Genomic DNA, 22872 nt, shown 5'->3' with positions numbered 1-22872 from the left:
AAAAACAAGCAGGGGAAATAAAACCACAAAGCTCCTAGTGTTAGCAGGCTGTCTAAATCCCCCCTAGCTCACCTCACATGTAAGGCCCGTTGCGCTCTGAACCCTGGCGAAGCTCAAGTATGTTCAGCTGACTTGCTTTCTGTTCCCATGGGCCACTGTGACATGCCCACAGGGCCGAAGCAGAGCTGTGCGTGTTTCCAGTGTTCCCGTTCTGCACACTTTGATCATTAAAATTGTGATGCATGACAAATCAGTCACAACAACACTATTGTATAAATGTAAAGTGGTTTAAATGAAGGACAAAGTAATTGTGTTGCTGTTAACTTCAGTCATTTGTCACAAATTGATGTTGTTTTCCTTCACACACATGGTTAGGTTTCGGAAAAAAGAACAAGGATTGGCTTTATAATCTTAAGGGATGCAAACACCACTCTCTCAGGTGTATGGCGGTGTTTGTTGGCCATCTCTTTGTTTGTTTGGTGACTCTAAATTGTCCGTAGGTGTGAATGTGAGTGTGAATGGTTGTCTGTCTCTATGTGTCAGTCCTGCGATAGTCCGGTGACCTGTCCAGGGTGAACCCTGCCTCTCACCCAGTGTCAGCTGACATAGGCTGCAGCCTGCTCGTGACCCCTAAGAGGATAAGCGGTTACAGAAAATGAATGAATGAATGGTTTAAAACTGAATTTTGGTTCTAGTGAATCCAGAAGTTATTGTGACTGCTGCTCCAAGAGGGACAATTTTACATTTTACAATAAAGATGGCCTTCTTGGTGAGCTAATAAAAAGTCAAGAGAAAAACATGAATAAAACATGGCTGATTATATAATATGGTTGTAAATGGTTGTTAGACTGCAGAGTGTCTTCCTAAAATTCAACTGTCAGCTTGATTTTTGCATTATTGAATATTTATCTGCTGTGTCTTTTCAGTACTCCAATTAAAAATGACAAATTAAATATTAATTAAGTGATAAATGTTCCTTTCTTCAAATGAAAATGGAAAACAATGAGTCCTCAGCCTGTGTTACTATACAAAATGTGTCAACACATCATCTACTGTATCAATGCAGCACAGAACAAAAAGCTACCTGTTTGATAATAATAATGTGAAAATGGTTGCATCAATCTGCAGTGCACTGCTGACGTGTAAAGTTCAAGACTATATGAAAGCTGTATATAATAGCTGCAGCTGTGAGCAGAATATCCATCTAACCACATTTTCTTTTCCCATCACACATCTTGTTATCATGAATACGGCGAGAACGACTAAGTACAATTAATTAGAAAACTGCCCGTGGCGAAATGGAAATACACATTTAGCACTTTTCCCCTGCAAAGCGAGCTTCGGAAATGAAATTGCTTAGCATACAGCAGCTCTCCATATGCATCTCTGTGTGCTGATATGAATATTCACGCATGAATGTATGCTTTTGCAGCTGAATCCCTTTGGGTGGATTTCTAAGAAACACTTCATAGAAGTAAAGCGACAGTGAAGTAATGGCCTTATTATGTAGTCATTTTGAATAAGTGCTTTTATGCAATATGTCAGTTATACACCGTATCATAAAAAGGTTTAACACGTTAACACAACAAAGCCAGACACTCTGTGATAAGATTTACAAAGGGCCAAAGGAGAAAAGGAAATTTGTATAGAAGTCTGAAACATACGAGGAAAGAAAGTGAGTCGACGAGACAGAAAGGATGAAAAGTCCCGTGTGTTTCCTCAAAGAGGGGAGCGAGAAGCAGAGGGAGGGAGCGAGAAGCACTCCAGCCCATTTCTGGGGCCATTACAGGAGGGAATGGCTCCCATTTGTCCCACCTTGACATTTGAGAGGATCTCTGATTACACAGGAGAGAGGGGCAGGCAGAGGTGAGCGAGGAGAGAGTCCTCCACAGGGGTCTGTGGCACGGCTCAGATGATACGCCGTCGTTACAACAATGAGAAGTCAAGGGTAAAAATAACAGGGCGAAAGGGAGAAAAGGGGGCGATGTGGCACAGCAGGGCTGAGGTGTACACTGTCTTTTTAAACACACTGTCCCCGCCCTGCTATAGTCGCCTGCTCACCCCCGGGTTATATACGGGACTCAGTGACATAGAAACACGTACACCCCGCAGGGTGGTGCAGAGTGTTGGGCTGCTTCATCACAACCTACTGTATAATGAAGACGCAAAGTCCCACGAGCCTCAGCTTAGTTCACAATGTAGGAATATGTAAAATATCTCAGGCCTGCAAGCAGGGGTCCAAAACAAAATCACTTGAGCAATTGAGCGCATAAATCCTGTAGTTAAAGGTCCAGTGTGTAGGATTTAGGGGGGCATACTGGAAGAAATGGAATATAATTTAATAGGTATGTTTTCTTTTGTGTATGATCACCTGATGAATAAGAATCGTTGGATTTCGTTACCTTAGAACAAGCTATTGATATCTACACAGGGAGCAGGTCCTCATCTACGGATACTGCCATGTTGCACTGTCATGTTTCTACAGTAGCCCAGAACGGACAAACCAAACACTGGCTCTAGATAGGGCCATTTGCATTTTCGCACTGGCAATGGTAGTTAGCAGCCCCTCAATGATGACACGCAACTGCTTTATTCAGCGTTTTGACCAGTTTAAATCAACAGGTCCGAGAAGACGAAACCTCTGCGGATTGTTTGGCTCCTCATTAAAAACTGCTGAGCGTATGGATCTTCATTGATCAGAGAATAAAGGTGAGCACGCTTTAACATGTGGTGGATGACCTGCCTAGCTCCGATGAGCCGAACTGCTTTGGAGAAACACAGATTTGTCAAGTACAACTGATTTATTCAGTGTTTTTACTGGTTTAAATCACCTGGTCCATTTGATTTAGAGACGCAGAGACCTCCGCGGATAATTCGGCTCAATGTAATGTAGTGATGCCCGTTAATCACCTGGTCTACTTGTTTCAAGAGGAAGAAACCTCTGCGGATAATTCGTCTCACTGTGAAAACCACAATGAACACTAAAGGATTTCTAACCAGGAGAAGTTTTAGCTGGTTGCAATCTGCAATCGTCACCACATAATCTCCCGAAATCATACACACTGTTCCTTTAATATAGCAACAGGCATTTTTTTTCCTATTAAAAAAATGTAATTTGGTTCACTATCACTTGGAATAACTGGGACTTTTTCATCGTAAACTCCCAAGAGTTAACTTTCAGGATAGACCATGAATCTAATCAAAAGAGTCCAAGAACAGTATCCCATTTATTCTGAGTATGTCACAAAAAGGGGGTGCTTGTTATGGGACAGACTATTACTGGATATCCTGTTCATGACTACATGTGTAGGATGTCCATGATTGAAGCCCTGCATACTGGAACCTTGTGACAAGAAGAAACACGAGGAAATGTGGAGATAATTGTCAACAACCTTGAACTAGTGACCCACTGACCTCATCATGGGACTAAAATTAGCCGAGGGAGCGCTACATAACGTCGCATTTTACTGGCTGATGAGAGAGAAAAAACTGCAACAATAAGAATATGCACTCCCCCAAAAATCGAGCATATACAAAGGCAATCATCTATCTGTTTCTGATGCTGTGAGAAGCTATAGCGGCGCTCCCCGCTGGGTAATGAGCTGTGTGCGCGAGGAGCACGCCGCATTCAAAGACAGCAAGAGGAGCTGAGGAGGAGAGTAGAGGAGCGAGGGAAGGGAGGAGGGGAGTTGAGGCTGAGGTCAACTAGAGGTAAAGCCTTTGGGTGCTGTTCAAAACTCTCTCTCATCTCCACAATGGGCAGGAAGAGAGAAAGAGAGTGTGGCGTGGGCGGGACGGTGGTGTTGCTGGGTTAAAAGGAAACTGGCTGGCGAAGGAGATGAGGAGGGAGTGTGAAGGCATGTAAGTTTAGCAGCTGATAGGGCGATGGAAGAGAAACAAAAGGGAGAAGTAGTGCAAATAGTTGATAGAGGGAGTTGGCAAACAGGTGCCGACATGAATCCAGCAAAAGGTTCAGAGGCGTGAGGCACGCTCTTTCTATCTAAGATTCTTTTACATGGCTCAGCAACAGCTTGGAAGCTCGAGGGCAATGGTAGTAATAACTGCACTGGGAATTATTTAATTAAACACCCCATCCGTCCCCCCTAGCGTTCTCCCTCCTCTTTCTTTTCTCTGTCCTCCCTGCAGTCTGCGGAGGCGGCGGGGGATCGAGGGGGTCAGAGAGCAGTCTGGGCCGGGTGCTCCGTGACCCGGTCATCTGGCTGGACACGCAGCAACTTGGCTGGGAGCAGTGGAGACTGTGAACAGGCCCTGAGAACGAGTCCTGGAGGGATCGGTTTGTCCACTTGAGTGTGTACAGTACGGATAAACAGCCACCTGACCTTAAACCACACAATAACCTTGAGACAAGACAAGCTATTCCTAGTTCTTAACAGGAAGAGGGATAAAAATAAATAAAGGAGAGTGTTTTTACAATAGCACATATTTGCCAGAATAGCCAGTTGATCAGTTGTTGCCAGATATAGGCAGTTTCCTTTCAGCGTGGATCAGCCCTTGGACGCGATATCTACCATTTATAACCACATCCTTTATTTAATTCTGAAGGCTGTATTGTTCTCACTGCGTGCAAAGAACTCAGATTTTCCAATGATGCAGCACTTCGACAGCCAAAATAGGCCGTGCTGTGAGGGCCACATGCCAAGCGGTGTGTCTCTTCCGTGGTGTTGGGCAGAGAAGCTGAATGCTTGGCATTACAGGGCTGATCTAAGTGCTGACGGCCAGCCAGCACCTGCCAGCATTTGGAGGGCAAGGTGACTCCTCCATTAACTGGCCATACAATCAAACTTTGCTGCCAACTTGAGCCCCTCTCCCACCGGACGAAAAAACCCCACTAACACCGACTAACATCTGGCTTTTGTCTTTAGTGGGAAAGGTCAAAATCAGCACTCATTCCTGGGACAAGTGACTCTGCAGTAGTCACAGGTATTTATCGAATCCAGATCCAGACCATTTTGGTCGGTAACCTCTGCGACTCTTTATCGTCTCAGTCTTAGTCAAGTCTGAAAGAGTTTAGTTAGTTTTCCATGTTTAAAGGACCCGCATGCACATATTTTGATAGAAAAAGGGTGTTTGAGGTCGTCTGTTCGACAGCAATACTTCCTTCTGCTTTCTAGTGACATCCTCTAGGAGATTGTGTAAGTATGCACGGAGGAGAGGGGCCTTCTTAACACTGAGTAGGCAGGGGTCATCCTGGAACGGCCTGACAGGCACCAGGGATACAGGCTACTAATGACACTTTCAGCACTACCCCACTGTGATAATGCCACAGAAGGTTGCTGTGAGGCTGAATTTACAGTCCTTTTTTTTCAGAATTACTGCCATCTAACAAAAAAATAAAGCCGTGAGAAAAAAAAAATTAAGTGGTGGCTGTGACGAAAAAGAAAGACCACAACTAATGCTGCCAATTTAGTGAGGGGAGATCAAGCAAAGAGCAAACAAAGCCGGGGATTGTGAGTGGCTCTAACTCAATCAGAGAGCAGCGGGGTACCACCCCATCAATCACTGTCTGCTTGCCGCCCCGGCCGAATCACGCCCAGTTGAGTGGTGGAGAAACACCAGCGAGCCGGCGGCCCGCTGGGCCCAAACACAGCGACCGAAAATGACCCCGGGGATATGTGGCTGACGGTCATAGGCTTTACTTCCTGCCTACCTACCCTCTTAGCCGCTGCAAACAAACTTTGCAGTCCCTCTGGGGACTTGCTTGATTGTTTGAATAAAGAACCCTGTGGTCGCTGAGCCCCCCCTCCCACCTGCCATCCCTTGTGGATCTGTAAGCACCGTGGCGTTAGGGCAACAAACAGGCCGCGTAGCACCACAGCCACATCAATCAAACTCCCGAGCCCCATTCAAGGTTAGACCACTGAGCGAAACATGTCTGACAAGCCTGGACACGCTGTATTAAAGTGTCCAGAACTCCCTCATCAATTCAACTAAAGAGCCTCCTCTCTTTCCTTTCTCCTCTGGGACGGGGGGATAAGTAAGACATTCGGAGGCACTGCTTCAGAGTAATCCACGCCTGACTACTGCTCTGCCACCCACATATCATCAACTCCAATGATTCCTCACTCATTCACCCTCCTTGCCCCTTCTTGTTGTTTTCCATACAGCCTCATAAACCGAGAAATCAGCATTTGATGGGAAGAAAAAAAAAGGCGAGAGACGAAAACCTGTTGCTAATTATATTATATGAGGCAAAGAGAGGGGGGAGACGGTGCTTATTGCCAACTGTCCTTTGGAAACAGAGATGCATAATTGAATCATAGCCTCAGTGTTTAATGCTTTTTCATCGGCACTGGAAGGAAAATGAGTATGATTTTTTCTTACAGTCAATAGATGCGTGTCCAGATAGAGGGCTGAGATTACCAAATGTTGTCCTCTAATCATGAGACTCTCCATAAGGCTCCTTTTTCTCGCAATCTGTTTTGGATAAAAAGCTAAAGAGCATACAACTGACATCTCTAAGCTGTGTGGGCAGCGGCTCCGTTCCACAAGAAACTTCCATATAGGGAAGCTCGTATTGGTTTAGGGCTGGAAAGAAAAAGAAGACAAAAAAAAAAAAAAAAAGAATTCACCAGCCGTGTGCCAGAAACAGCTTAGTGACACTCAGTCCCTGGCAAACACGAGCCGCTAACTCCCACATCGAGATGAAAAACAAAACAGGCAGACACGCGAGACCGTATGATGCTTTTGTGCAGCCGCAGATATGTGACCGAGGCTTGAAATCCAGCGGGTTATTTATGAGCGCTGGCCTTGTCTCGTCGCTCTCCCTCTCTCTTCCTCACCTTCCTTTTCTTACTCCTCGGCTGTGAAGTGGACCTCCCTCCCGCTGCGAGGTAGAGTGGCTCGCCTCCCGGTTGTGGTCAGGTTGTGCATGAATCAAAGTGGTGACAGAGCAGCGGGGAGGATGGCAGATGCCACGGCCAGAAAGCTTTTCAATCAGGCTGCCCTTCCAAGCCGTGGCCAAGGTGAAACACTTCACCGGCAGATGAAAAAAAAGGACCCTCAACCCCACGGTCACTCATACTCACACTCACACACACACACACACACACACACACACACACATTGCATGCGTGCAAGCACACATATGCACAGACCTACTTTAATCCTGCTCATTAGCCAGGGAGAAACCCTTTATGTTTAAAAGAGATGAAGAAGAGAGTAATGAGAGTGGAGGTCAATGGCATCTCTGTCTGCTGTCCCGTCTCTCCTGCCCTCTGGTTAATTAGCAAGGTGAACACGTAACGTTTATCAGCAGCTTTCATTTGCTCTGAACAGCTCACCTCACCTCCTCAGCGGTTACATTTCGCAGGTAGCAAATGATGATGTATTGTAAATAGAAATTTAAGATGCGGAGTGCTCGTCTCGGAAAGTTTTACCATGCTGACAAAATAAGGTTTGGTATAATTGCCGTGAAGTGCAAACAAGATAGATTCAAAGTTGATTGCTCTTTGATATGCCGCTGACAAGCCAGTCTTCCACAGTACACTGTTTCAATGTAATTCTAGGTGTAATTTGATTTCCATTGTTACGAACTGTGGGAGTCTATTGCTGTGGAAAATACCAGGTGCATAATTTCAGCTCCTTTTGTCAAACCCGGTCGTTAAAAGAAGCGGCGTCGCCCTACGCGCTCCTTATTTTGCCGTGCCTATTTTGCAGCGCCGTTTTGAACTCCACCGGCACGGATTCTTCCCTGACATGCACTTTGAAAAGAAGCACACATCGACAGCAGAAATAAATGCCCGCTAACAGGCCATAAGTATCTCTAACAATCCGTGTCACTCCGAAGCCCCGTCCCCTGAGCCCCGGAGGTCACAGCACTTCCCGTCTTTAAAAGCCTCCGCCGCCACAGGCCTGTTAAGAAAAGGCTCCTGTTGCGTTCCTGCCTTATTTATTTTCCTCCATGACAACGGCTGATAAACGGTCACACAGCCCACTTCTCCTTATTTGCTGCCTTGCAGAGGAGCCTGAGAGAGGAGTTACCGCTCCTCACTTCCCAGCTGTGGAGCTCCACTGCTGCATGCTCTTTAGGTGGCAGGGGTATTAGAGAAAGTGGACAGCGGGATCTTTTCCCAAAAGCCCCCTCTGTCCTTCACTCTCACTTCATAGAAACAGGTGGCACCCTTTGTTGGGCACTGTAAGCATATGAGTGGAGTTAGTGGGATTCCACATGACAAAGGAAGAGCCAACTATAGATCCGGGAAGGGGTAATACCCATGCTCCCCCCGTCCCGAGCTGCTGTTAGTCATGTTTGGAGTCCGGGCCTGGTCAGGAATGCCAGGAGGGGCAGGATGTCTATTGTGGAGGGTGCACAGCGGAGAATGTTTGCCTTCCCAGCAGGCCAAGCAGCTCCACAGGGGCAGCTCAGCAGGAGGACGGAGGGGACAGAGAAAGGAGAGGTCTACAATTAAGAAGAGGAAAAGAGTGCTTTTCCAAGCTTTGAGTTACAGGCACCTGAAGGCAGGGGGGCTCTCGCAGACTTTTTGAAGCGTGGAGAGGCGGGAGGCTTTTTGCTGGCTTTCCCCTCCATCTCCCCCACAAAGGGCCGCTCAAGACGGCATTCCTCGAATATCTCTGCCTAGTACCACCCTGCCATACATCTCTGCTGCACACTGTCACACTGGAATTTCTGTGAGGTCCAGAAAAATACCATCCAGACAGAGAGAAAAGCAAAGAAACGAGGGAGGGCTGAGGGAGACAAGGCAGTGTCTCTCTCCCTCCCTCCCTCTGTTTTTTAACCCCTCTCTCCTGCTTCTCCAAAACAAACACTGCAGCCTTGACTGACTGGCTGGCTCGCTGCAGGGATTTCACTGTGCTGAAGAAGTTTTTTGCGGTCGGGTCAGCAAATCCGATGCCATCAATGATTCATAATATTGTCAGGAGTACATCATATGTATAGAAAGTTGGTTCTCCTCCTCGAGTCAGCAGGAGATGGAGAGAACAGCCTGCAGCTCAGGACTGAAGATTCACCAAATCTTGTTTGAGTGCATTCAACACTGGACACTTCATCCAGTTTCTACACAGATAACCTTCCTTTAACAGTAAGAACTATACTCTGTCTTATAAAATAGATAAATTGCCCTTCAGTGTGCCTTACGTGAAACCTGTCTGTCACTTGTTTAGATTCAAATCCACTGAAACCTCCATCTTTTCCTCAGATGGCAGAGCTGTCACAGTCGGACGAGCCTGACAGCCCTTATCAGATCGCAGGGAAACAGAGAGTGCATGAGCGGGGAGGGAGCGGAGCGAAAGCATATCTATTTACTTCAGATTTTTTCACTTGAGCTTAGCTCGCTCATTCCACTGATTTTCAGAAGCGAATTGACTTCAAATATTTGCCTTGATGCGGGCTGCGCCTTTGCCTCAAACTTCATTAGCTGTGAGAGCGGCGAGGGCGGCCCCTGCTACTCGGCTCTGTGAAAGTCTACAGCGGTGCGTGAAAGGTAAACACGTTCTGCATTCAGAATCGCAGGGCTCACTTAGTCTCCTTATCTCTGTGATGAAGTGTTTTCCTCCTCCAGCTCTCAGGATACAGGCCTCTGCACTTCCCCAAACAAACCTGTCAAGGGGAGTGCACACGTGCAACAACACCACCCCGGCCAGACTCCACTCACTAAAGGCTGTTTTTCTTCTTATGAGCACCACTTTGAGTGCTTCTTGTTTGGTTTGCTGATAACAGCCATGTTGGAGAACATGTGGTGCATGTGTGTTCCATTTGCCCACTAATTAGATTGCAAGGCAGTGCACTGAAGCATGCATTGTGGGGCCCCGGCCGCCTCCGCCCACTCTGCCAGTCCATCAGATAAGGAAGCCATTCTGGCTCTCATCAGTTTCCATTATGTAAGGGTTGATTTGGTGAGTGGTGCTGCGACAGGGAGTCTGATGGGTCCGACACACATCACACCCAACTACTGTCTACAGATACATAAGTAACTATTCCCCGACCCATAATCGAGTTACCTATGACATGCCTTGTCAGCGATTAGCACAATAACCCGCTCTCATGTTACGCAGCGCCATAATTTGAAATTAAGGCAGAAAAAGGAAAGTGGACCTCAGTGTGTGGCTTGTTTGTGCCAGCTGAAGCCAAAGTGGCCGTGGAAGACAATGTGAAGTGGAGCTAAAGTCCCATGAAAACCACCCCATTAAAAACATTAAAAATGAAACAGTACACCAGGTTAAAAATAGGACAAAGCTGTAGGTCAGGTCGACCTCATTTCCAGCTGCAATCTCTGAGTGGCCACATGAATCGGAGACTTCAGTTTCACAACCGTCTGTTGTTGTCATTTCTTAACGTTGCCTCTAGACAAGTGGTTTATAACCCTCTGACCACACTCCTGGTGTTACAGCACATACTGTAGCTTGTGTTTGCTCCAAATTTAACGCATGAGGCGAACGAGGAAAAAAAGAAGGGAGAGATGATCACAGATGCAAACACATCCACTGCACAAACTTCATCTGCCGTTGCTTTTATGAACAACTAACTGGCAATCAGCACATTCAGTGGCGGCTAAATGAAAGCGCGGTGCTAATTTGCAAATGATACAGCGATGGATCACTAAATTCAAAGTCCGCCCTCCTTTTAACTTGGGGGGGGGGGGCAGCTTCCTCAAGCCTGCAGGGACTGAATTCTTTTTGCTGCGTGTGTTTAGAAACAGGAAATTCATTCCTGACTAATTTGATTAGCATGAGCATTGTTACTTCTACTCCCTCCTCCTCCTCCTGCCCCTTCCTCGCTCCCTCTCTTCCTAACCGAGGATCTCAGACAGTTTAATAGTCCCTCTGGTGCTGAAACCGGACCCAAAAGAAGTGTCAAGGAGCATCCAGCCTTCAGAAGACAGTGGCATTCAGCCTGCCATAAATCTCTGACAGCAGTAAAGAAAGGTTAAAGTGGGATAAAAATCCGGGATTAAAAAACCAAACCCTGCAGACATATACTGAAGGGGTGGGGGGGCACAAAGGGAGTGTAAGGTCCAGGTTTGGGTGGAGCAAGGATACAGTAACAGGATCCAGCAAAGCCCTGTACTCTCCCGAGCCCTGCAGCGTAAACAAACAGCTGAGACAGAGCAGGGCAGAGGCACCGACACACGCACCAAAAACCACACACACACACACACACACACACACACACACACACACACACACACACAGACAGGCAATCAGAGTGAGGCAGTCTGCCCAGGCGAGGCTCACCTCAGGGCAGCCACACTGACACAGGCTCATCACATTACTGTCTGTCTCCTGTTTCATCGGCTTAAACTATCTATCTGACAACAGGTTAGCCGCTTAGCCTTTTGTTGGATGCGACAGCTCGCGGCCTACAAGTCAAATAAGGATCAGTAACTAACTGTCACCGGGAGATTCACCTTAAAAAGGGTAATGTCACTTAGTGGGAAAAAAAACACGAGTCATATCGTTGCATTTCCAAACGACTGCCTGATTAAAATAAGCTGAGACTTGTTATTCTATGTAACCCCTTCTTGGAATTTCTTGTGTGCAGAGTGATGGGATTTTAAGAGGAAAACATGAATGGCTCATTAATAAGGACATTTTCTCTTGCAGTGTATAAACTAAACCACAGTTAATATCCTCTGCTGAGTCTTCTGGAGCCCACAGCTCTCCTCTCAAAGCCTTCTGCAAAAAGCACGGCAATTCAAATCGATATTACACCCCGGTGACTTCACGCCACAAGGCCGAGGAGCGGGGACATTCCAAAACCAAATGGCAGGGGTGAGACATTCCTGCCGCCCTGTGTGTCAGTGCCAGAGCAGCATTGACACAGTTTCAGGGAGCCTGCGGACACTAGATGGCGCAGTTTCATGTGCAATATGCATGAGGGGAAGGGGGGAATGAATGTCACACACACATGACCGCTGCACACATATGAAAGGAACATGCATACATGGTATAAAATATGAATCTAATACATCTATTAATCTATAGGTGTGTGTGAAGGGCTTCTACACAGACTCTCAAGGTGCAGAGGTTCCCAAAATGAGGTCTGGGGGCCAAATGGGGACTTTGAGAAGCTTCCTAGACAGTTTCATTCTCTGTTATTTCATTCACCTATTCATGCAGAGTAAAACAAAACTGATTTATTCCCAAACTAACTTTAAATCCGATCAGAGCTCGGGGGAAAATCTGATTGAATATGAGGTTTATTTTGAGCACATCTGTTTTTCATACACAAGATCACGCTGTACTCACTTGCACTCCCGGTCCTCCAGATCGAAATGCGGATTGAAGTTGATGAGGATCCGCTGGTGAGGACCAGGCGCCGTTATCACCCACACGCATCTCTGAGAAGGCGGGTAAGACAAGGGGTATCCGGGAGAGGTGAGGTAGTTGGCGGTTGAGATTCTGATGTTGCCTCCACATTTATCTGCAGAGGGGAGCGAGAAGAGATGTGTGAGGACAGAAACAAAGAAAACTCATGAGTCTACTACACCAGTGCCTCTCTAAAGATGGGCTGATGGGCTTACAGGACAACACTGTGATAGAAACTTTAAATTTTGTTCAACTCCTTTAGAGTGAAGGTCCAAAATCTATCTGTTTATGACTAATACAAATTTATTTTACAGGGTTTAAATGATCAGGATGAACAAATGTGTGCACAGACTTTCACTGTAACAAAGTATGTCTACATATTTTGTAATTAAGTAGTCTATTATTATTATTATTATTATTATTATTATTATTATTATTATTATTATTATTAAAACAATTGGGTTTAACAGATGATAATATTGTTTATAGTGAGCTATTATTAAGTAGGCTTGCTTTGGGACATTAAGATGAAGTTACACTGACATAAAGGAACAGTTCCCCACATTAACATAACAAAAGGAGCAACTTTAAATACATATATAAGCAAAACAAATAAAAAGTCTGAATATAAAAGCTATTAAAAACAAAGTTTTTGTTTTCCCGAGGCCAAAAGTCACAATGATCTACAGTCTGTTCCTTTAAACTTCCTTAACGCAGTGTGAGTTTCACCATTAACGTGAGTTATCCTTTGTTTTCAAAGGCCCGCTGCTCACGTTTATCTTCAATTGTTTTCATCCTTTTATCATAAAAGCCTCCACCATCTGCTGCTCTAACCTTCACACACATACGCTCATCTTAGAAATCAATTAAATCGGATTAAAATGAGAAAGGAATGAGAGTAGAAACGAAACTGATGCGTAAAGAACACAACACGGCGAAGTTGTGTTAAGGCTGACTTTTTGAACTTCACCAAAACACAGATCTTATTAACTGAGGGCTGGCCCCACGAAAAAGTAGGCTGATAAAATCACGTTCTTAAAGGAGCGTTTTGTAGTTTACAAGTCTCACGAGAAACTGTGCCTGCGTAAATACAAATAAAAAGATATTTATGGATATTTAATGGTGTCATGGGAGATAAAAAAAAATTCACTCACAAGGCATCGAAAAACTGCTCAATAAAATAGAGAAGCAAAGTTTTAAAATAATAAGAATAAAACAATTATCTGTGAAGTCAAAGTCTCTGTTGAAATGTAATAAAAGGGATTTTTCTGAGGTGTTGGCAGGTGAGCGTGTTGCGAGTTTGCCAAAAGATCAGCGGAGATCAGAGCAGGCTAATCTTTTAGAAAAATATTGGGATTAGTAGCTTTGCTGAGTACATAAAAGCTTTATTTATACAGATATCATATGTCACACTCACCGTTTTTGAAAGCCTTGACCACCAAAAGGATTCCCATGAACAGGAGAAAGACTAATCCACAATGCATCCTTGTTTTCTCACCAAAATAATTAAATTACGCATATAAAAAAGAAAAAAAGAAAAAGGAAAATCCGAAATTAAACTCCTCCGACAGGTTTTCTTTTGGGCAAATATTTTTCTCTCCTCCTCTGAGCTTGGCAAAATAAAGCAGAAGTGTCTCTTTGAACGAAGTTGGAAGTGATCTGAGTGCGGGCTCAGGTCGCTGGCATCCTGTCATTCAGCTCCTGTTTCCTCTCGCCTGTGCCGGCTGCGCTCTTCTCTCCAGCGCCCACCGTGCCATATCCTCTCCAAAGAAGTCAAGATATATGAAGAAATCACCCACTCCTTTTTCTTTTGTTTAATTATTGCGTTGTTACTCCGTCAAATGATGCCCGGGCAGGAGGTAATCCTTGGCTGCGGAGTGAAAAGAGAGCAGGTTAGGATTGCGCGCTGTGGCCGCCGTGCGCTCTGGACATTCCCCGATTCTGTCTGAACGCGCTGTTGCTGGTACAAACAAGGCTATAAAGGCACGGATACACCCCTTCCCCAAAATTGTGACCACTTTGCTTCTATAGGCTCAGAGTGGGGACTCGGAGAGGCTGATGATTGGCTTGATTACATATAGCCAACCTAAGTGGGAAAAGCCCTGTGTCTTTATATGTAAGCGGAGCTGCGCACTGAGTCACAGAGTACCAGCAGTCCGTTAAGTGACATGACTCTCTCTCCTTTTACTCACTCTCTCTCTTCCCCTCCCTCCCTCTCACACAAAAAGGAGCCAGACATTAATGGGAGATGTAGTAACACAACAGGACTCCCTCCAGGAACATCTCAAAAATATTATTCGGGATATCACCACATAGGAAATAAGAAATTTGGCGATGCTGTGCTGCTATAAAGCTTTGTCATTTTACCAAATATATAACCTGGATTCTATGGAGTACAGTAGGGGTGTTTCCTCGGGATGTCCTCCTCCGCTTCTATCTGGGACTGATAATTTTCTGTGACACACTAAACTACATAAGTTCCCTTTTGTGTCTTCAATCCATCCCTCCTCCAAAACTGATCCAGCCCAGATGGAAGCATATCTCCACTGCAGTGCTCCTAATAGGCCCATTTTTTTCTTTTTTTGTACAGGAGCTAAATAATAAAGTGTTTTTCCCCCTTTTAGTCCTTGTGGATTTCTTTTACGCGCCGGTAGCTACCCAGATTCGCCGATTGTCTGCCCCACAACAGTGACACCATTAAACCGGCACTTCGAAATTTAGGGGAAATCAATTAAAGCATAAATTAAAGTAGCCTCGAGTCATTTACTCAAGGCTGCCCTTACTGGGTCACTCTGCACACACACACACACAAAAGGAACGGAGCAGGCTTGTATTCGGCAGCACAATACAATCCTGCGCTGCACAATCCTGCATGAACACAATGCATGGCAACATATGAAACATTTGTTTTAATATGCATGTTATGATTTTGATATTTTTAAACACATGGAATAAAGGATTGCGACATAATAATGAGATCATATCAGCTACTCGTTAAAATATGTACGTGGAATTATGTAAAAATAATGAAAAATCTATGATGATTTCAGGCACTTTAACGCACCGGTATTTCTTTCAGCTTCATGCACAAGCCAAATAAAAACAGCTGCATTCACCTGCGTGTTGAGGACTCGCAAACCCGCAGCCCTCCTCTGTCCACTTCCAACATGCGTGGAGCAGAGTGTACGATCCGATAGGCTTCCTCCGATTCTGTTCAAAATGACACAGATCTTCTCCACAAAAGCAAGTCAAGTTATTTCTCCCCCGACACCCCCTTTTCTTGTACACAGGGGGGAGAAACACAGCGCAGTCCACTCCGGTCCTGGGTCCCCACCGCGCAAAGACGCACAGCCGCTGCCCGGAGACTCACTCTGATGTCCGCGTACACACTAGTCTCCTCCCCGCTGATCTCTCCGGCTCTCCCTCCGCGTTCCGCTGCCTCTCATTCAGCGCTGTCACAAGTGAAATCCGGCCAGTGTGAAGCAAAAACACAGGCAGTCCCAGAAAATATCAAAATGATATTGAAGAATAACACAGAGAATCAGAAAAGTCGCGGTTGATCTAAGTTTTTTTCTCCCGTCCGTGTCTCCGTGCGCCACCGCTCTCGGCTCCTCCACTGATGCAAATGCAGAGGGTTTGAGTCCCTGCCAGCCCCACACGCCCCTTTACGAGAGATGAGTACGCGGGCGCGCGTGATAGTCCGCGTGCGTGCGTGTGTGTTGGTGTGTGTGGAGGGGGTGTCTCTGCAATCGAGATGCAGATTTCACCCAGCTGCCTCTCTCTCTCTCTCTCTCTCTCTCTCTCTCTCTCTATCAGCCTGTAGCCTTCTCTGGACGCATCAGACAGAAAATGCTCTGTAACCCGACGGCGTCTTCTGAGCTCATAAGCCATCTTGAATGAGATCCATTTTTTATTTATTTTGGATCACTCACAGAAAATCTTCCAGCTCTGATGAGAAAGTACAGTGCCTCTGTTATAAGTTTAACAAAGGTGAGACATGAACATCACAGTGAATCTGTAACTCTGACATCACAGACACTAAGGAGCACCACACACGCCACAGGTTCCTATAGAAACATCATAAGGACATCATAGACATGCTGTATGGCCCCGTTTTGTGGGAGCCTATAGGGGCTCAGGGGACCCACTGAGTGTGCACTGTTGTTCCTGTGAACAAAGACACTGCTGTATGGACAATCTGTCTGTCTGTCTCACACTTCAGCCTGCACCAAAAATACACAGACTCACAAGTGACAGCATATGTCATTTCAACCACTGTGACATTAAAGGTGTGAGATATGACACCAGCTGGGAGTGTGGAGCCACAAACCCTTGTAAAACAAACAAATAAATGTAATAAAAATCACAGTATTTGGTGTTATTAATGATGAAAACAGGATTGATGACAATAAAAATTGGACTTGGCGTGTATGAACTGTTAAATTAGCAGCAGAGGTGACAAGGAAGGATTTTTAGAAATCTAAAAACAAACAGGATCAACCATGGAAACAATCTAAAAAAATGAATTATGATTTCTAGAGTGCACTCACAAACTTTAATTTGCCGTAACAGATTTTTTGCTCAGATAAAACTGATTATGAAACTGAAAAACTGGAAGCAGAGAGAGCAAAACTTCCGGTCAAAACACCCATTCATATTTTCTCTCATTGCACAACCTTCCAGTAGAAGAGGAACTGACACTGAAACAAAAATTCAACCTACTTCCCATAAAGCTCCAAGCTCCCTGACCCTGCTCCTCCTCCCGCTGTCACCGGGCTTTAAGGGTTAAGCCTGGCACACACTGCTGCTTGAGTTCTCTGCTGTTTTAGCTCAATTGACTGCAATAACTGGAGGTTTCCAGCTGCAGGTCTCTGCTGGTTGGGAGCCTTCTGCCCTGTAGGGGGCATCAGAGCTGGTGAGCAGCTCAGGCAGAGCCACCCAACTGCTCCGCCAGCTCACCTTACTGTAATGCCTCTGAGAGTGCACAGACTCTCAGAGTCTCTCAGGGTTTGCAAACAAGTGCGCTGATGAAAGGTTTTTGCAGACTTAATCACTATATTCAGCATAAATCTGAGTCAGACTTCATGCATCAGCATTAGCAGCATTAACAGCACTCTGCTGAAATGATAACTTTGATGCAGTGTGTGTTGTAATCTGCTTGTTTTAAGGACATAAATCATTGTGTTGCCCTGTGAGGGATGTAAGCAGCGCTGTCAATTCAGGAGGTTGACATGCTTTATGGTGTATTGAGATGTCCCCCTTGTGAAAAGTTTTCGTGACACAATGGAGCAAGATAAGCCTACAATCCCTGCACATTATTATTTTCTGTTCCTAGAGAGAGAGGCAGACAGAGGATCGAGTGGCTTTATTCCCATCCCAGCCTCGGTAATTCTCTGTCTTGCTGATAACACAAATGTTAAAATGGTGCCGGGCATCTCTATCAAAGGCAGCACTAACTAGCCTTTCGTGTCTTCAGGATAACACAGGAACAATGGCTTAGAGTCATTTCACAAGGGTGCCTGCCTGCGCCGTATCTAAAATGAGGGGGGGATTGTAGGGGAACAATAAAAGAGCCATTTAAAGGATTTGCTTCTTCATATATATCCGCACTAATCTTTAGTACAGCCCCGATGAATAATTAGCTCCGGTACAAAAGCAGACATTTTATGGCTCCTGTGAGCAGTGGACTTGATTTCATTAGCCTGGCCTTTATTCACCAAAGACAGTGAGCCAGAGTGAAATGTACAGGTTCAAACCATTTGGCACAAAGTCAGTATGAGCATTTCACCTCAGTTTCTGATTGAAAAGTCTCTCTTTGGAGACGTTGCCAAGAATTCAGACATGATTTAACACCTTTTGTGCTATTTTGAGATCCTGCATATAAATTTCTCGGCACGACACAGGGGCTCACTGGATGGTTGGGAGAGTGAATCATATGTTATGGCTTTCACAATCAGATCTCAACCCCACTGAGCATCCACAGGAGACTTTACACCAACATGTAAGACAGCGCTGTCCAACACAAACATTAAAACACCAAATGCAGGGATGTCTTTCAGAAGAATGGTGTTGTGTCCCTCCAGGACAGTTCAAGAGACTTGTACAATCTATACCAAGACGCACTGAGCTGCTCTGGAGGCTCATGATGGCCCTCACAAAGCAGCACTGTTAGACAAGAACATCAATATTGGGCAGTTCTGCTAAACCCTGGCTTCCATTCAATTTCTTTTCATCCAGTGCCAACTTTCAAAAAATCCTGCTTTCTACATTAATGCACAAGACAGCTATGGTGTGGTTAGAGAAAGATCGGCCCATGCACTAGAGGCAAATGCTGGCATTGTATGTGTCTGCATACCACAGATACATTTGTACATTCATACGTATTATATCAACATTTCTATAGTGCAGTAAGAAATGTCATTGGGAGATGGTGGATGGCGTATCATCCAAGCTGCAGATCACTGTTCGACACCAACAAACAACAAAACTGTTGTTTTTTTAGGTACCGAACATAGGTGTTTTCTGAGCCCAGTCACACCCCAAAGGCTTCAAAATCTGGTGCTTAGGCAGTGACTTGCAGCCAGCGTCAGAAACCAACAAAAAAGGCGTCCCTTAATGTCGGCATTATACAGTGGGAACCAGGGGGACACGTGGTGGGACAAGGACGAAAGTTAAGGTGACGAAAGGCCAAGTGGGGCAAGCTGGCGGGAGGGGTGGTGGATGGGTCTAACAAACACCAACCTTCACCTGACAGAGCGGTGTTCACATCTCATAAGATTCTAAAGCCAAACCCTTTTCTTTTTTCCTAAGCACATGTTTTTGTTGAAGGAAAAAGAAGTAAATTTGCGGTGTTGTACCAACGTAGTGGGTTTATTTTGAAAGAGACTGTATGTAAACGTTAAATTTCCTGTGAAAACAGAAGTGTATTTTGAAAGAAGACAATGCATGCAACAGGCAGAACTTGACACAACATCCCAGAACGTCAACAACCAACACACCCAGGGTACCTTTCACATCATATGTGGAAAGTCCATGACCCAACGTTGATATGTGACGAGGTCAGAGTGAGAATGTGTTGCCTGCCGCTGTGTTTCCACCATGGGTAGTGCCACAAAGAGCAGGTTTTACAGAAACATTGCTGCATTTCTATCCAGGATTGTGCCATCAAAACTGCATATTCCAAGCCAAAACATGATCTTTTCCTCACCATATCAAGTTGTTTTTGTGCCTAAATCTAACCACATTTTAACCACAGTGTTATGGAAGAAGAAAAAAGAAGACACGTAAAGTTTCAATGTATCGGCTACATAATAAGATACAAATGAAATGCATACGCGGTTTGCAGAACATACAATGCCGATATTTATTCTGGCAATTAGGTTGTTAAGATCATGGTTAGGGCAAATAAAATGTAGTTGAGGTGTGGCAATTAAGACACTTGGTTACGCGTGGGGAAACACTGTGGTTACAGATGGAAATGTTAATAACAGGTCTGTGACGGGACATAATTTCTGGTCTCCTGTATCAAAGTAAGAAATGCTACATGCTTATTTACCACCCTCACTTTAAACTTGCTACATAAAGGGCATGCTCCTTACTGCGCTGGTACTGGGCGTAAATCATGAGGTGAAGAATCGTCCAATATGGACATAATTCTTAGTGATACTGAGCTGACACTTTATATTGGTTGTGTCTCCCACCTGTATGTAGAAGCTACTTTCACAATCTTTGGGGAGACTCCAGTAAGGAATTTTAAGAGGGGATTGTAAATATTAAGTTGCAGTCATCAAAAAAATTTCAATCTGTCAGTATGATATATGATCTGTGATCCATCTATAAAACAGACATTTGGCATCCCTGAAACATTCCCCTCTGGGTAGTTTTTCAAACCTGTTTTGTTTAGTCCAGGTGTGTCAGACACTGCTTCGATTTCCCCCCTTTGGTATGATTCATATGGAACAAATTCTGGAGTGATTATTTGTGGTGGAAATGTGATCCAGACTTGATCAGACCCAACTACAAGGCGTGCTCTGCAAGTCTGACTTAAACAACTAGCCATGAGTGAAATCAACAGTTGCTAGCAGATAGCCAAAGAATGAATCAAGGTCTGACCTGGACCAGCAACGAAATATATTGCCCTCTTGATAATAGGGCAGATAGGACCCTCCTCAGGACGTTTTCTCTGTGGTTAAGCTCTTGTAGTCTCACATAGCCAGACCTGTCTCGCACCATGCCAGCTCTGGAGAAAGGTCTGAACCCTTCATAATTCAGTACTGAAGGATATAACGCTCTTGGTTGTTTGTATTTTGTATTTCTTTAAACCAATCACAATTGTCTTGGGTGGCACATAGCCCAGGGCGACAGTGCCCTTGCAAAATAGTGTTGGGGGAATTTGTTTTGGTAGAAAGGCAGGGGCTGGCATTAAAATGGTTAAATCCCTGCAAATGAAAACACCACATAAAACATTTTAGGTTTTAGACTGTAGCGTGTAGGGTGCTAGCTCAGAAGTTGTTGTTTTACGCACAGTACTAAAATAAACTGTGTAGATGCGTTTCATGTAGCAACAGGGAATTTGAGATAGGCAGGCTTTACACCATCGACTGTACAAAAATAATTGACGTAGCCATTGTGACATCACCCATTGGTTAGTGGACTCCTGTTTTGAAGCCTCGAGTTTGGCATTTTGGTCGTCGCCATCTTGGTGTTTGCAGCCAATAGTGATCAAAGTGGTGGAGAAACATAGGGTGGATCTGACATATAGACCGTGGTGACGGATCACAAACAGGCTGTCGTTCAAGGCAGCTCCGCCCTTCATTTTGAACAGTGATCATGACTGGGGTAATTAGCCATGGAGACCAAAACTGTTTTTGTACCAGGTTGTAAACATGCTTATTTCTGCTGTGGATTTAGGCATTTCAATATGGGTGTCCAAAGGGATTGGCTTGCTTTTGGAGCCGGCCTCAAGTGGCCAATTGAGGAACTGCAGTTTTTGGCAACAACACACCAGCTTGATTTTTCCACCCAGGAGGTTGCAGCTTGCTTTCTATCCACAGGCTACTTCCTGTGAGCCAAACTAATATTCTTGCTCCCGACCCAAATACATTTAATCAAGGAGCGGAGTAAACAGTCTCTCGTGGCTTTTAATGATGCATTTTGATTTGCTTGAAGCCAAACCAAGGGGACTACACAGCAAGTTTACCAACTCACCACAGCAAACAAACTATATTAGCTCCCATGACAACTGGCCTGACAGCTATCCCGGTTAGCTTTACAAGCTCATAGTTCATACCAGTCCCCAAAACAGTTTACTGATGAGGAGAATCAAACCAGCTCGCAGCCTCAGGGGATTAAGCCGGGTCACCAATTCAAAGATTTGGTCCAATATTCCACTTGCAGCTGCACTGGTATTTTCAGCCCTGCTGCCCCAAATGACTGGGTGCAGGGTGCCAGTCCTGATGTCATATCATCCAACGTATGTTGCACTGATCTCCGTCAGACACTGAATCTTGCCTGCTGCCGTCATATGGACCATTTAATCTCTTGGATTTATGCGCTAAAAACCCCAACCTTTTGATATGAGCTACACTATATCCATCTTGGCAGTATATCCTATGTGAAAACAACATGTACTCTGACCGTCACAGAGTGCATCAGGGACATGGCTGCAGCACACACTCTACACTTGAAGTTCAGTATGAGATGACAGACGTAGTGTTTCCTCCACCAGCAGGAATATTTAAATGCATGTTCTCGTTCCACTGCATTACAAAGTGGATTAGAGGTGCAGACCATGAACTTTTTAAAAGACCTTGTTACCTACTAATCACGCCGCGTTCCAGTTTCTCTCCCATGACAACCGCAGTAAAAGACAGCTACGGGCTGAAAGTTTATTGTGCACATGAATAGGGGCTACATGGCTGTCACACTGAGCTGCCGTACCTGTTTCACAATTTCTGCAGCTGTTGATAATTACCAGCCGAGGAATGTTTTACACACTCTTGAACAGGCTTGCTGGCACAAACGAGACACGCACACAAACTCTGTTGAAGTGTTGTAATCGGGACTTTTTTGTCCGCAGGTATGCGGAATGCACATGTGTGAGGAAAGAGGGTGGTGAATGCAATCGAAAACAAAGCAGAGAGAGACAAACAGAAGCCGAAGTGGCCCGGCTCTCTTATATTCACTTTCTGAGGCTTTGGGTGAGGAAACACAGGAGAACCTGAAAAATCCCTGCACCGCTGACTCTTGAGGGGCGGGCAGCGGCGGTGGTTGCGGCGGGGTTCAGTCAGATCAAGGTCTGGTGTAATTGCTACAAAGGCAGAGTTTCTCCTCCGAGGCGTTTGGGCGAGGTGAAACTAAGTGTGAATGGAATTAGCAGCGGGTTGAATAAAGCGCTTGTGAAGTTTAGAGACATTATGGTAATAGAGAGAGAACAACGAACCTGAAACGTTTTCAGGGATATTCCTCATTCAAAAGGAGGCAGGGGGAAACACGGAGGACGAGGAGGAGGAGGGCAGGGTAGAGGGAATAGAACAAAAACATAAAGAAATGGCTTCATTAGAAGTAGAAACATTTACAGTGACATTT

The 22872-nt window shown here is 45.1% G+C and overlaps 1 protein-coding gene across 2 annotated transcripts in view; it reads right to left on the bottom strand.

Moving 5' to 3' along the window:
- Positions 1-15707, bottom strand: part of nrp1a (neuropilin 1a) — a 71324-nt gene extending 55617 nt beyond the window's left edge. For both annotated transcript variants that reach the window (XM_033638560.2, XM_033638561.2), the window contains exons 1-3: positions 15402-15707; positions 13703-14155; positions 12226-12400 (exon numbers count right to left, since the gene is read on the bottom strand). In XM_033638560.2, coding sequence (XP_033494451.1) covers positions 12226-12400; positions 13703-13769 — 242 coding nt within the window. In that variant the 5' untranslated portion in view covers positions 13770-14155; positions 15402-15707. The remainder of the gene's footprint in view (positions 1-12225; positions 12401-13702; positions 14156-15401) is intronic.
- Between the last annotated feature and the right edge of the window lie 7165 nt (positions 15708-22872).

Source organism: Epinephelus lanceolatus, chromosome 20, assembly GCF_041903045.1.
Source record: "Epinephelus lanceolatus isolate andai-2023 chromosome 20, ASM4190304v1, whole genome shotgun sequence".
NCBI lineage: Eukaryota > Metazoa > Chordata > Actinopteri > Perciformes > Serranidae > Epinephelus > Epinephelus lanceolatus.
Note: the sequence above shows the minus strand (reverse complement) of the source record. Positions and strands in the feature narration are given on the sequence as shown.